This window comes from Anolis sagrei, chromosome 1 (genome assembly GCF_037176765.1).
Source record: "Anolis sagrei isolate rAnoSag1 chromosome 1, rAnoSag1.mat, whole genome shotgun sequence".
NCBI classification, from domain to species: Eukaryota; Metazoa; Chordata; class Lepidosauria; order Squamata; family Dactyloidae; genus Anolis; species Anolis sagrei.
Window position 1 is genome coordinate 174317164 of NC_090021.1, and position 16443 is coordinate 174333606.

The following is a 16443-nucleotide window of genomic DNA, read 5'->3' on the forward strand; positions in this document are numbered from 1 at the left end:
CTGTGTCCAAGCTGGTTCATCAGGTGCTCTGCTATGGCTGACTTCTCTGGTTGGAGTAGTCTGCAGTGCCTTTCATGTTCCTGGATTCTTGTTTGGGCGCTGCGTTTGGTGGTCCCTATGTAGACTTGTCCACAGCTGCATGGTATACGGTAGACTCCTGCAGAGGTGAGAGGATCCCTCTTGTCCTTTGCTGAACGTAGCATTTGTTGGATTTTCCTGGTGGGTTTGTAGATTGTTTGTATGTTGTGTTTCCTCATCAGCTTCCCTATGCGATCAGTGGTTCCCTTGATGTATGGCAGGAACACTTTTCCTCTGGGTGGATCTTCATCTTTACTCTTGTGGCTTGTTCTTGGTCTTGCAGCTCTTCTGATGTCTGAGGTGGAGTATCCATTGGCCTGTAGAGCCCAGTTGAGGTGGTTCAGTTCATCTTGGAGGAGGTGGGGTTCACAGATTCTTTTTGCACGGTCTGCCAAGGCTTTGATGGTGCTTCTTTTTTGACTTGGGTGATGGTTGGAGTTTTTATGGAGATATCTATCTGTGTGTGTGGGTTTTCTGTAAACGGTGTGACCCAATTGTTGATCTGGTTTGCGGATGACTAGGACATCTAGAAAAGGCAGTCTTCCTTCCTTTTCTTTTTCCATAGTGAACTGGATGTTAGGGTGGATGCTGTTAAGATGTTCCAGGAACCTGTTGAGTTCTTCATCTCCATGGCTCCAAATGGTGAAAGTGTCATCCACATATCTGAACCATATAGTGGGCTTTTTGGTTGCTGTTTCAAGAGCTTGTTTTTCAAATTGTTCCATGTAGAAGTTAGCTATGACTGGGCTGAGAGGGCTCCCCATAGCTACTCCATCTTTCTGTTCGTAGAATTCATTGTCCCACTGAAAATAGCTGGTGGTGAGGCAATGGTGAAACAGCGCCGTGATGTCTTCTGGGAACCTCTGGTTGATGAGTGCCATGGTGTCTGCAACTGGGACCATGGTAAATAGAGACACCACATCGAAGCTGATCAGTTTGTCATTTGGATTTAGCTTGAGATTGCTGATTTTTTCAATGAAATGGGCTGAGTCCTTGATGTAGTGTGTTGTGAGCCCAATGTGGCTTTGTAACTGTGCAGCAAGAAATTTGGCTAAGTCATATGTGGGGGACCCAATGGCACTCACGATTGGTCTGAGTGGGGTGGAGTCCTTATGGATTTTGGGGAGTCCATAAAGCCTGGGTGGAAGGGCTTCCGATTTACATAGCTGCTGTCGTATGTCGAAGTTGATTGAGGAGTTTTTAATTAGAGTGTTGGTTTTTCTGGTTATTTTGGAAGTTGGGTCTTGCTTAAGTTTTCTGTATATAGTAGGGTCCAGGAGTTTTCTGATCTTCTCCTTGTATTGCTCTGTATGCATGATGACTGTGGCATTCCCATTGTCTGCTGGCAGAATGAGGATATCAGGATCTGAATTTAGGTCTCTAATGGCTTCTCTTTCCTTCCTAGTAATGTTACTGGAGGGGAGTTTTGCCTTTTTCAGGATCCTTGCTGCTTCCGCTCGTACTTCTTCTGCTTCCTCCTCTGGGAGGCGGTAAATTGCTGATTCGACATTGGCAATGATGTTTTCTACTGGGATCCTGGTGGCGGTTACAGCAAAGTTTCCTCCTTTCGCTAGTATGGATACTTGGTCTTCAGAGAGTTGTCTGTCTGTCAGGTTGATGATGGTCCGTGATGTATCCAGTTCTGGTTTCGGCTGTTGCTTTTGTCGTTTGTGGAATTTTTGTTTTTGTCTGTTGGTGTGGACAACCATGTTTTTCTCCATTTTCCTGTAAGTGAGGTTGTCTATTTTGTCCCAGTCCTGGGAATTCATCTTCTGGCTGATATTGATATGGAGATGCAGCAGTTCCTTGTCCGTGTTTGCGAGTTCCTTGCGGATGGTGTGGATTCTCTCTCTTAAGAGGTTGCGTTCCAGGTGGTCATAGATCCGGTGAGCCTGTGGTGTTTTGAAAGTTCTTTTGGCTGCGAGGAATTGTGGGATGGTATCTGTGTCTCTGCAGCGTAGAAGGAAAGTCAGGGAGCACAGTAGATGTGCTTTCCTGGTCCTTAGTTTCTCCAATTTCCGTGTGTCTTGGAACAGTTTCTCCCCGTAGAGATGTTCAATGTATTGTCGAAGGCACCTCAGACATCAGAAGAGCTGCAAGACCAAGAACAAGCCACAAGAGTAAAGATGAAGATCCACCCAGAGGAAAAGTGTTCCTGCCATACATCAAGGGAACCACTGATCGCATAGGGAAGCTGATGAGGAAACACAACATACAAACAATCTACAAACCCACCAGGAAAATCCAACAAATGCTACGTTCAGCAAAGGACAAGAGGGATCCTCTCACCTCTGCAGGAGTCTACCGTATACCATGCAGCTGTGGACAAGTCTACATAGGGACCACCAAACGCAGCGCCCAAACAAGAATCCAGGAACATGAAAGGCACTGCAGACTACTCCAACCAGAGAAGTCAGCCATAGCAGAGCACCTGATGAACCAGCCTGGACACAGCATTTTATTTGAGAACACAAAAATGCTGGACCACTCTCACAACCACCATGTCAGACTACACAGAGAAGCCATTGAAATCCACAAACATGTGGACAATTTCAACAGAAAGGAAGAAACCATGAAAATGAACAAAATCTGGCTACCAGTATTAAAAAATTCTAAAATTAAAACAGCAGAGAGAAAAACAGGCAGGGACATCTAATCACCTTTCAAGAAGAGTTTGCTCCAGGCACTGTCAGCCCATTGTATGCTAATCAAGGTGGTCAGTTGAAAAGATTCACACCTAGCCCAACTCACAAAAGCCTTTTGTCTCACCCTGGTCATTCCACAGATATATAAACCCCTTTTTCCCAGCTCCAGCAGACCTCTGAGGATGCTTGCCATAGATGCAGGCGAAACGTCAGGAGAAATGCCTCTAGAACATGGCCATATAGCCCGAAAAAACCCACAAGAACTGAGTATTTTTACAGCCTTATATTAATTGGACATAAAATGTTTAAAATAAATAAACATGAACACAACTGTGCTCAAAACTTTGCACTGCAGTGTGCAGTAAATGACATTCATGTACATCCTTCACTGTAACTTCCTGAATTCTTCTGTCCTACCAGAAGTTATTATTGATGTTCTTAGCCTTCAAGTCATTTCCACCTTATAGCAACCCTGTGGTGAACATATTGAGATTTGTTCAGAGAGAGTTTGCCTTTGCCTTCATAAGAAAATAAGATTTGTCCAAGGTCATTCGGGGGGTTTCCATGGCCAAGCAGGGATTTGAATAACCTCCAAACCACTACACCATAGTGGCTATCAGAAACACTTTCCATAATCTATGGTGAAGATACTAATTTCCATTATATATTGGATATATATGTCTGTATATGTTGTATGTCAAAATTGGCATTGAATGTTTGCCATATATGTGTACACTGTAATCCGCCCTGAGTCCTCTGCGGGGTGAGAAGGGCGGAATATAAAAGCTGTAAATAAAATAAATAAATAAACATTTTATTGATAATTTTGATATTTGTGCTGGGTTAATAGCAATGTTCAATAATTTGCTTTCAGTATTATTATCTTTTGCTTATTGACAAGGGAAACCAACCTTAGAGAAGGGTGCATTCCTTGATTGACGTAATTTTTTAAGAGAATGGACGGCATCTAAGAGTGGACGAACATCTGAGATAACCTTTTCCTTGAAATGGTTCAGTTCTTTGAGTAGATCAAATACCTGATCTAGAGGAGTTTGTAGTTCCTTGGGGAAAAACATCTAGAATAGACAAAAGGCATAAATAGGGTCAAAATCAAGCACTCTTGCTTATAAGGGGCAAGATGCATGCAAAGTGGATAGCACTGGTTTCAATGAGGGCATTAACAGTTGCTGATCGATGTATCTTCAAAGTACACAATCCTGGACAAATCAAGACCAAAACAATAAAAATATCTTTTGAAAACTTCAACCAACATCATGACCAGTAGCCAGGAAAAGTGGGCATGTTCAGGATTGATTGGGCAGAGCAAGGGCTTGTGAGAATGCAAAACTGTAGGACTGGGCCAGAAGGAAATCCTGGGAAATCAAAACGCAATTCCTAACAGCTAGTAAGCTGGCTGGGATTTATGGAAGTTGAAGTCCAAAACAATGAGAGGAACAAAGGTTGGAAACCACTGGTGTAGATCATGGGCCCTCAAACTTTTTAAACAGAGGGCCAGGTCACAGTCCCTCAAACTGTTGAAGGACCAGATTATAATTTGAAAAAATCATGAATGAATTCCTATGCTCACTGCACGTATCTCATTTGTAGTGCAAAAAACACATAAAAACAATACAGTAATTAAAATGAAGAACAATTTTAACAAATATAAACTTATTAGTATTTCAATGGGAAGTGTGGGCCTGCTTTTGGCTCTACGTTGGGTTGCCTTTGAAGATGGCCCGGAAGCTCCAATTAGTCCAACGCTCGGCAGCCATGATACTAACAGGAGCGGAGCGCAGGGAGCATACAACTCCTCTGCTGCACCAGCTCCACTGGCTGCTGATCTGCTACCGGGCTCAATTCAAAGTGCTGGCGTTGGCCTTTAAAGCCCTAAACGGTTCTGGCCCAACTTACCTATCCGAACGTATCTCGGCCTATCAGCCCACCAGGACCCTAAGATCTTCTGGGGAGGCCTTGCTCTCTATCCCGCCTGCTTCACAGGTGCGGCTGGCGGGGACGAGAGACAGGGCCTTTTCTGTGGTGGCCCTGTGGCTATGGAACGCCCTTCCCATGGAGGTAAGATCAGCCCCCTCATTGATGGTATTCCGAAGAAGACTAAAAATCTGGATGCTCGAGCAGGCATTTGGTTAACTCAGTGCAATGAATGTAATGATTAAAGGACTGGCAATTATGGACGACGAAACTGGATCACGATTTTAGTTAGGAGACGAATTGGATTGTTATTGATATATGAATTGTGTATTATGTTTTTATGCTTTTAAACTGTATACTGTTGATTGTTATAGGCTAGGCTGAGAAACGGCGGTATACAAGTATAGCAAATAAATAAATAAAATAAATGAGATAGGGTTGTTGTTGTTGTTGTTGTGTGCTTTCAAGTCATTTCAGACTTAGGATGACCTTGAGCGAGGGCCAGGTAAATGACCTTGGAGGGCCGTATCCGGCCCCCGGGCCTTAGTTTGAGGACCCCTGTGTTATGTTAATCCCACAAACAAACATTACATTTTTATTTATATAGATTATTAGGCTGAGAATATGTAGCCTGTCCAAGGTCACCCAGCAGATTTCCACAGCTCAATTTATGTTCAAAGCCTGGTCTTCCAGAGTCCTCATCTAACACTCAAATCACTATACATCACTGACTCTTACAACATATAAGAAGATGTACATACATAAATACATATATGTGTGTGCACCTAGATGACCTAAAATATGTTATAGAATTGCAACTTGTTATGCAAACCTTGTACATGAAGCTGTAGACATCCAGGTAATGAAGAAATGTGACTCCCAAAAGATAAGACTTGTGAGCCCTTTCCGTGAGTGATAAGTTGCAGAATTCCTTTGCTACAACTTCCAGCTTAGCATCTGTAACGTCAACATAGCAGAACTCCAGCTGGAGTATCTGGAAAATCAGCTGTATTGGCACAGAAGAAAAACAGGTTTGTAAACAGTGAGCTCTCTCGGTAATGAGGATGAATTAAGTAGTTCTCTCTTTCAGAACACTGGCCTATGCCACCCTCCAAAGTGGCTAACACAGCAGTAGATGTCCTTCTTTACACAATAATCAATATACTGGTGCTTTCTTTAATGTGCTTACATACAAGAACAGCAGCTAAAAGATTATCTTTCTTTGGGCCTTTAGCATTAACAGACATCCTGTTACCTCTCCAATATTTGTGAAGAAGTTGTTCCAGAATCCATTACTACTCCTTGGCTTGAGACAGAAAACAAAGAACAGTTGATAGGAGTATAAAATGATCTTAGTGAGGCTTTGGGTGCAGCTACACTATAGAATAAGTCTAGTTTGACACCACGTGAACTACCATGGCTCAATGCAGTTGAATCCTGGGACTTCTTGTTTGGTGAGGCACCAACACTCTTTGGAAGAAAATACCTTTTTACAATTACAACTTCCATGATTCCATAGCATTGCACTATAGCAATGAAACTTGTCTCAAACTGCATTTAATTCTACAGTATGGACGCACTTTTTGTTTCCTATGTTGCATATACATTCTCCTTCTGCCTCATAGCCAAAACGGATTTTCTGTGGGTGTTCCTAATCATTCAGAAATGTGGTCAATCTGATTACTAAAGGCAAAAGTGGAATGCGTGTATATCCCACCAGCAGCCTCCTATTATCCAACTTTCCCCTTAGATGTAGGATAGGATTTTGCATTCTTCCATATGGAGGAGCACATTATAAACACTGATATGGAAAAACAAATGTGGAATTCCTGGAAAGCATTATCTTGTTTTTTTGCGGATAGTTACCATTTTTTTTCACTCTGTTTTGTTAAGTTAGTATGCCTTGATAACAAGTTTTCTTAAAATAAAGACTTCCATTTTAGTAGCATTTGAAGATCTTTTCACCCATGTGTCAGTATTATATTGTTGAAGACTTTCATGGCTGGAATCACTGGGTTGTTGTAGGTTTTTCAGGCTATACGACCATGTTCTAGAAGCATTCTCTCTTGACGTTTCGCCTACATCTATGGTAAGCATCCTCAGAAGTTGTGAGATCTGACCTCACAACCACTGATGATGCCTGTTAAAGATTTATTTATTTATTTATTTATTTCGGGCATTTCTACCCCACTCTTCTCATCCCCTAAGGGGGACTCAGGACGGCTTACATCCGGCACAATTCGATGCCAACAATTACAATAAAAATGCAATAACAATAAACACAATAGTTAAAAACATACAATGATGCAGGCAAAACATCAGGAGAGAATGCTTCTAGAACAGGGGCCCTCAAACTTTTTAAACAGAGGGCCAGGTCACAGTCACCCAAACTGTTGGAGGGCCAGATTATAATTTGAAAAAAACATGAATGAATTCTTATGCACACTGCACATATCTTATTTGTAGTGCAAAAACACTTAAAAACAATACGATAATTAAAATGAAGAACAATTTTAACAAATATAAACTTAATAGTATTTCAATGGGAAGTGTGGGCCTGCTTTTGGCTGATGAGACAAAATTGTTGTTGATGTTGTTGTGTGCTTTCAAGTCGTTTCAGACTTAGGTTGATCCTGAGTGAGGGCCAGGTAAATGACCTTGGAGGGCCGTATTCAGCCCCCAGACCTTAGTTCGAGGACCCTTGGTATATGACATGTAAAGAGAGGCCAGTTAGGTTGCAGGAGTGTTTGTGTGTTCTGTGTTACAATAGGACTGCTTTTGGCTGATGAGATAAAATAGTTGTTGATGTGTGCTTTCAAGTCGTTTCAGACTTAGGTTGACCCTGAGCGAGAGCCAGGTAAATGACCTTGGAGGGCCGTATTCGGCCCCCGGGCCGTAGTTGAGGACCCCTGTTCTAGAACATGGCCATATAGCCTGAAAAACATACAACAACCCTGTCAGCGTTATATTTTATTTTGATGGACAGAATGTCAGGCACTGTATGGATCCATAATTTTTTAACAAGAGCTATTGAAAAGCATGTGTGTGTATACTACAGATGTATATTTTCTTACCCACTGAGGAAATTGTTGAAAACTACAGCAGTTTTCATTTCTCATGAATTTTTGTTTTTTTAAAAATGTTGGTTTTGCACAAAATACATTAAATTTTGTGTGAAATACAATTCTGAGGCAATAAATACTGCTTTTACACAACAAAGTTCTGAAATTCAAAAGGCAATCTTGTACAAAAGGGGGAATCTGCAATTTTTCTCTTGCATGAGAGACTTAAACTAAGGACTATTCCAACCCCAAGTTTGCATAAACCTATTTGTGTGCATTTTGCACTATGAGACCTGAGTGAAATAGCCAGCCGTAATAATACACTTGCCTGTGTTCTGTTTTCTGGAAGTGGCATTTCCAGCAGTGCATTGAGGCTTTCTTCCGACATTCCTACTACACTTCTGAGATCGTTCCTGAGGCTGTCTTCATTTCTGAACAGATTTATTAACGTGTCTTTAAAATAGAAATTAAAAATTAGATTTGCTTCTAGAAATCACACTGTTTGCACAGAGTATTTATAGCAGGAACATGGAAGAAGGAGAAAATGCCTCAAGAGTGTCACCATGTGGTACATTTCAATGTGAAATAACTCAATAGATGTAGTCACATTTTTTTAAAAAAAGTTTTGCATTCCTGCAACAAGAAAGATTGAGGCAGCTGGATCATTTTAAAGCAGTGGTTCTCAACCTTCCTAATGCCGCGACCCCTTAGTATAGGTCCTCATGTTGTGGTGACCCCCAATCATAACGTTATTTTCATTGCCACTTCATAACTGTAATTTTGCTACTGTTATGAATCGTAATGTAAATATCTGATATGCAGGATGTATTTTCAGTCACTGGACCAAATTTGGCACAAATACCTAATACACCCAAATTTGAATACTGGTGGGGTTGGGGGGTGTTTGATTTTGTCATTTGGTAATGCTGGAGTTGCTGGGATTTATAGTTCACCTAAAATCAAAGAGACTTCTGAACTCCACCAATGATGGAATTGAATCAAACTTGGCACACAGTATTCCCATGACCAAGGGAAAATACTGGGAAGGTCTGGTGGACATTGACCTTGAGTTGTTGGAGTTGTAGTTCACCTATATCCACTGTGGACTCAAACAATGATGGATCTGGATCAAACTTGGCAGAAATACTCAATATGCCCAAATGTGAACACTGGTAGAGTTTGGAGAAAAATATACCTTGCCATTTGGGAGTTGTAATTGTTGGGATTTATAGTTCACCCACAATGAAATAGCATTCTGAACCCCACCGATAGAATTTGACCAAACTTTCCACACAGAACTCCCATGACCAACAGAAAATACTATGTTTTCTGATGGTCTTCAGCGACCCCTCTGACACCTCCTCGCAACCCCCACAGGGGTCCTGACCCCCAGGTTGAGAAACACTGTTTTAAAGCCACTAGTGTTCAAAATTAGACCAGGTTTGCCCCCAGAACATTTTCCAGGCATGTACAAATAATACATACAGACTTTAATAAACACGTACTAAAGTATACCCTTTCCCAAATGTCTATTCAGCAATCCCTCGTTTGTTATATGTTGCCCAGCTCTTCAATTTCATAAGTTTAAGAATAAATACTAATTAAAACTATCTAATTTTTCTCCCATTCCTAAATCTTGTTGGACGTGTGAGTTTCATTACCAGCAATGAATTGCATTTGCCATTTTACCAAACCTCAATAGACAAAACATCTATTTTCCATTTAAACACAATTTAAATCCTAGCCGTTAGTAATAAGTTATTCACTAATTCTATTATTTCTCAGCCTTACAAAATACTCCACTCCAATGCTGTGGCTGATGGGCAGGTGAATGAGCCTCTAGTGAATGGCTGATGATATCAGTCCATAATAGTGCTGCCTGAGTAGATACCTCATATTATAACACTATTACGGAAATGAATCACATTAGCTGTACCATTGGGGGTTCATTTACCAGTTTGTCCTCCAGCATGAAACCTGCACCATCTTTTAATAATGTCCTCCTGCTGTCTACATAGACCAAAAGTAGGTCAGGCATCTATACAAAAAACTCAATGCATACCGTCTAGTGTATGTAACAATAGATTTCAAAAACTAATGGGAGAATATTTCATGCCCAGGCCACCCAACTGCCGACCTGAGACTTCTATTACTCAAGAAAGCAATTTCAAAGGAAGTTGAAGTTCTACTATATTTTTCTGGCATTTATTAGATCCCAAGATTTCAAGTGAACTTTTGAAATAGTAGAGCAAACTTAGGACATTCCCACTGAGATGTTATATTGATATAGTTCTACATCTATGAACTTGTTTGCATTATGTGCAATAATAAGATTTATAGTTTAATCAGAGGAATTCTCTGGTTGAGAACTATAAAGTGCCCCTTCCATAATACCAATCCTCTGATGTCCTAGGACGGTGATGCCCAAAGCACGGGGGAAGAGGGGTTGGGCACTCGAGGGGGTGAGCAAGGAGTGGCAAGCGGGAAAGCAAGCAGGGGCGGGCGGGAGAGTAGGGGGTAGACAAGCAAGCAAGTGAACAAGTAAGGGGAGAAAAAGCAGGATGGTGGGCAGATGAGAGGGACAACTAAGCAGGGTCAGGCAAGTGGGAGATTGGCAAGTGAGCAACTGGAGGTGGGCAAACAAGTGGGTGAGCAAGCTGGTAGTTCTGACATATATATTAAACCAAGATATCAATTTACATCCCTTCCCTTATTTGCCACATCCTTAAGACCTTTCTAAATTAAATATTTAGACAATTAACACTTTCTTATATGTCTATTGTTTTCGATACCATCTGTATGCTTTCAATTACCTAATTGGACTTTGCCAAGTCGTATGAGTTGTTTCAGAAGAAGAAACACAGACACATTTTTAACTATCTTCGATGCTTTTCAAAGTAGAAAGATGAATATAAACAAAAAAGTTTTAAAAGGAGCTAGACATTCTTTCACTTTTTCACCTGTCAAATCTGAGTAGCAAATCTAGCTCAGAAAGAATAAAATGTATTGGCCATTATTTTATTTTATTTATTTATTTATTTATTATTCGAACTTATATGCCACCACTCCCCTGGGGCTCGGAGCAGTTTACAAGAACAGGCTAAAATCGAACAACAATTTAAAAACAATTTAAAACAATTTATAAACAGCAATATCAAATATCAAAGGCCCGTCGAAACAGATATGTCTTACATGCCCTGTGGAAAGCTGGTAAGTCCTGCAAGGCACGGACTTCAGGTGGCAGAGTATTCCAGAGTGATGGTGCCACTGCTATAAAGGCTCTGCATCTGGTTGCTGTTAGACGCAAGGTCTTGACACTGGGAATTTCCAATAGATCTTGGTCCTCAGAATGGAGGGATCTCTGGGGTTGGTAGGGGGTGAGGCGGTCCCTCAGGTACATCGGCCCCAGACCATGCAATGCCTTAAAGGTGAGTACCATCACTTTGAAAGTGATCCAGTGCTCAATTGGTAACCAATGCAGCTGCAGTAAGATTGGTGTTATGTGGCATCTCATCAGAATTCCTGCAAGAAGCTGAGCAGCTGCATTTTGTACCAACTAGAGCTTCCGGATCACCGACATAGGAAGGCCATTGTAGAGGGCGTTACAGTAGTCCAGCCTGGATCACCATAGCTAGGTCGTCCCTCGACAAGTAGGGGGCCAGCCGTCTAGCCTGCCGCAGATGAAAAAAACCGTTCAGCTACCAGCGGAGACCTGGGCCTCCATCGTCAGCAGAGGGTCCAAAAGGACTCCCAGACTCTTTGCCAATGATGACGGGCATAGTGCCTCGCCATCCAGGGTAGGCAGCTGGATATCCCCACTGCCCGGTTGACCAAGCCATGGGATCTCCGTCTTTACTGGATTCACCCTCAACCTGCTGACACGCAGCCATCCAGTAACATATACATGGCAAACATTCTGGTGCTCAATTGGTAACCAATGCAGCTGTAGTAAGATTGGTGTTATGTGGCATTTCATCGGAATTCCCACAAGAAGCCGAGCAGCTGCATTTTGTACCAACTTGAGCTTCCGGATCACCAACAGAGGAAGGTCAATGTAGAGGGCGTTACAGTAGTCCTCTAGCCATTATATCTGGTACCTGAGGCACATGAAACACTTTTTCATTTATTTATCTATCTATCCCATAGTATTTCAGACAGTTAAGTACTTTCACTCTCAAGCCATTTAAGGCTTTAAAGTCAAAATTTAACAACATGAAGGGATTGGGATGTAAAGCATCATTTGATGTTTCCAAATTGTTTTTAGTGGTAGATAAAGATGTAACAGGATGTTACCAAAGCATTTAGAGAATGGTACTTGTTGGCTCAGGGCATCACTAGTAAAAGGTTGGGTTCCACTAAATTCCACCATAGAGCAAATGAGGACAACCTGTTTCGTAGATTCACAAGTGGCAGAGGTACTTTTCATATTAATGTTCCTCACTCTTCATGTTTAAGTTTGTTATATACATAGGAATTAGTTAGTATAGGTAATCACATACCAGAGAAGTAATTATTTACTAAGTTTTTTCTCAAAGGAAGCCATGAGTAATATCAACTTTCATCTTCCCAATGTGAAAAAGTCTTCAAAATGTGTGCAGTGTTTCAAAGCCTACTTGCAATTAAGGACTTATCTTGCAACAAATAAAGGATAGAATTTTTGAGTTGTTATAGGTTTTGTCGGGCTATATGGCCATAGTCTAGAGGCCTTCTCTCCTGACATTTCACCTGCATCTATGGCAAGCATCCTCAGAGGTAGTGAGGATGCTTGCTATAGATGCAGGCGAAACATCAGGAGAGAATGCCTCTAGACCATGGCCATATAGCCCGAAAAAACCTACAACAACCCAGTGATTCCGGCCATGAAAGCCTTCGACAAGAGATAGAATTTTTCTACACAGAAAATATTTATGTGCAGAACATGTAGTTTCCCACAAAAAAAAAATGCTGTAGTTGTTTACATAATCTATGTAAAATGTGAAAAAATGTGCTGAAAGGGGCATTTTCTCATAGAAAAAAATGTGTGTAAAAATATCATTTTGTGGCCAGAAAATGTTGTTTCCAGTACAGAAAGTGTTTCCTGAGCAGCATAATAAGTCTGGAACTGTGAATTTTTTCATCAGCCTAGTATTCTCCTTGTCAACCCTAAAGAAACATATTTTGACCACTTTTCTCATATTTTAAAATATTCTTTCTATCAGATGTTACAGATATGAAAATATTTAAATGCGTTCATGTAATTGCAACTTCTCTTATTGGGGCAAAAGCTCAATTTAGACCATTAGAAAAATTTTGTTCCACATTTGTTTGCTTGGTTTTGTTTTTTTTAAAAAAAAACATATGTGGAAACTTTAAAAAAATAAAAGACGATACATGGAAACATACCTTGTTTTCTGGAATGTGTTATATTCTTGGTGATATTCACTATAGAATTAAGAGATGCCATATATGCAGAGATATCCTGAAAATATTGAAGATGCGGCACATTTTCTTGTAACCTTTTTCAAAAAGAAAAATATATAGTTGTAAGTAATTTGTATATTGCAAATTAAAATGCAATGCTACAGATTACCTTAAGGAGGTCTTACCAGACAATTTGCTGTTGGAGTTTTTTGGGATCCCCAATTAACATTTCCTGGAATTCTGCAGAAACACTTCTGCGGTTAATAGAATTGGTCACTACATGATCACTTAGTCCTAGACGGTGAAGAAGCTTCTTATGATATTCACTTTCATCACACAACTCTACAAAATTAACATCAGGAAGCTGGCAGGTTTGCTGCAATGACTTGATGACCTCAGAGTCACAAAGGAGTGATGTCAAGTTTTGAAGGTGAGGTAACTTTGAACACAGCCAAAAGAAACACAAATTAGTTATTCATATATGGATGATAGTAAGAGTGATAAAGCTGTGGCATCCCTATACACCAACATCTGCATACTAAGAATGACTACAGGCCATTGTGAATGATGTTATAGTCATCAAACTCTGCCACTTAGTACTTACTCATAACATATGTGTACCTCCAAGTCAGTGGCATGCCATGAGTAACCAACCACATGATACCCCAGGATGTAAATCTTTTTCTTGCTGACCTGGAACAATGCTTCTTCAGAACACACATCCAGAAACATCCTTTACCCTAAAATTTCTTGAGCACATCTTTTTCATTTGTCCACATGAAAATCAAGCAATTAAAAAGTCCTACAAGGATTTCAACATCTTCTGCCTACAAATATCGTCAGCCTGGAACAATTCACACAACAAATTAACTTTCATGACATCACTGTGCAATAATACAATGGACATCTAAGCACCAAACTTGGTCATGCTACCAAATCTGTTGCTTCCAGCCAAGCCTTCTAATACCACCACATCTGTTCAGACCCACAAGACAGGGACTCAAAACTCTTGGATTTACAACAGACATTACAATGATCACCTAAGGAGATGAAAAGCAAATCAACAAGGCAAGATCAACATCCAGGAGGCATCTACAATGGGATTGACCAAAAACACAAAACAACATTCCTAGCGGTCACTTACATTTAAGCACATCATCAATGAGCTACAGCTAGTCCTGAGAAATAACTGCCACAAACCCAGATGCCAATGCTGTCCCTATGTCTGCTTAGAGAGCAAGATTTAAGGGGCCAAAAATGTCACCCATAACATTCTCTTGCTTTTCTTCCAATATATAATGTGCCATTTCCTGCCAGTTAAACCACTTTACACTTTATACTGGAGAAACCGGAAAGCACCAAGCAAGAAGATAAATGAACAAAACTTTGCCATTATAAAGCAGTACTAAAAACCAGTTGATGGCCTTCGTTGACCTTTTCAGTGACCAAGACTGTGGAATGACCTGTCAGAAGAGCTCTGACAGCTAAAGACCTATGTCTTCTGATAGGCCTACCCAACCAGTTTCTAGGCGACTATGTTAGTATATGAGTCTGTGATTTTCATTAATGTTATTGTTAATTTTTAAGTATTTGATTTTATGTTGTTGTACTGATATTATGGCATTGAATTGTTGCCCATGAAAGCCGCCCTGAGTCCCCCCTCGGGGGTGAGAAGGGCGGGGTAGAAGCGATGTAAATAAATAAATAAGCATAAATTTTAAACTTGTATCCTTTGTTTAATCTGTTTTGTGTATATTAATATGTATTTTATAGAAATATGTTTCAATTTGTATCTTTCATAAAATACATGTTCATATGTGTATTTGTAGTATTTTTACAATGTGTATATGTTTTAATTATTCTGTAACCCACCTAAAGCCATGAGGAGAGGCGGGTAAGAAACAATATAATAATAATAATAATTATTATTATTATTATTATTATTATTATTATTATTATTATTTTACTGACACAAAAACACAGTATGTCATAGAAAATGAGATCTATATGCTGGATTTTGTATCACAAAATCACAAGTCGAACACTTCCCAAACATCTAGGACTTTGTGATGTGTTGTTGTTGTTATTGTTGTTATATACTAAGGCATTTACAAGTTGTGATCCTCAAACAAGGAAATTACAAAGAAAAACTAGAAAGAGAAACTGTGAAATTTAGTTATATTGACAAATTTAAATCCATTAACAGAGGTATGAACAAAAACAAACTGCACAAATAACAAAATGGATCTTATCAGAGAGAGTTTTGAACCCAGAGAAACCGATTTTTGGTAAGCAGATTTATTGCTTACACACATCAAGACTAATTGACTATCACATTAACACTAACATGAACACGAGCCATAAAGACATTAAAGATTTTTGAAAATTTAAGGCAAGGGATACAATGTACGAAGGGTATTTTTTAAGTAAGGTCTGTTTTGTTGTAGACACTAGTAGTTTGCGCGCATACCGCAATGAGCATGTGCGTCGTGTACCAGCATGCCTCGGGAACAACTGTGCTCAGTTTCTGCTCTGTAGATAATCTGTCTCGGTTCTGTTCTGTGCTTTAAAAATGTTTAAGACTATCAACTCACCCTCCGCATGAGAGGTTCGCTCAGTGATACGGTTTTTGTCAGCAAGGAACCTGCCTGCTGCAGAAATTCATCGAGAGATTTGTGAAGTGTACGGTGATACTGTTATGAGTGAAAGCAAAGTGCGTAAGTGGGTACGACAATTCAAAGATGGCCGTGACAACGTCCATGATGAGGACCGCTCTGATCACCCTTCTTTGATTACAGATGATTTGGTGGCTTTTGGTGACGGCAAGTTTTTATGAAGAGGGTATTTTAAAATTGGTTCAGAGGTATGATAAGTGTTTGAACAAACTTGGCAACTATGTCGAAAAATAGAGTGAAGTATGTACTTTCTGAAAATAAATTTACTTTTTTGAAATAAACTTTCGTTGTGTACTTATGTTCAAACGGACCTTACTTAAAAAATACCCCTCGTACACCTTACAATACACCCCACTCCCACAACTGTATCTATATGACTCTGCACTTCATCTGAAGAAGTGAATTTAGATCCCCCCAAATCTCATGCTAAAATTCAAAACCAGTTAGTCTTAAAGGTTCTGTCACATCTCATTTTCCCCCATCCCTCCTTTTTATATGAAAAGCTACTTACTCTTGACATCAAGATTTCTGAAACCATTGAATATTTCTTGTAAGTATCATGAGGGGATAAAAGAACACTTTCTAGCTGTGCTATCTTTAGCATGAGAGCAGAATTTTCTGGAAGAGTAAGAAACAATGAATAATTAACTT

At 40.0% G+C, this 16443-nt stretch overlaps 1 protein-coding gene across 1 annotated transcript in view; it reads right to left on the minus strand.

The window, feature by feature from the left end:
* Nucleotides 1-16443, minus strand: part of ABCA12 (ATP binding cassette subfamily A member 12) — a 214919-nt gene that overhangs the window by 131643 nt on the left and 66833 nt on the right. The window contains exons 11-16 of the mRNA XM_067470388.1: nt 16304-16410; nt 13303-13556; nt 13100-13212; nt 8046-8170; nt 5488-5661; nt 3635-3799 (exon numbers count right to left, since the gene is read on the minus strand). Coding sequence (XP_067326489.1) covers nt 3635-3799; nt 5488-5661; nt 8046-8170; nt 13100-13212; nt 13303-13556; nt 16304-16410 — 938 coding nt within the window. The remainder of the gene's footprint in view (nt 1-3634; nt 3800-5487; nt 5662-8045; nt 8171-13099; nt 13213-13302; nt 13557-16303; nt 16411-16443) is intronic.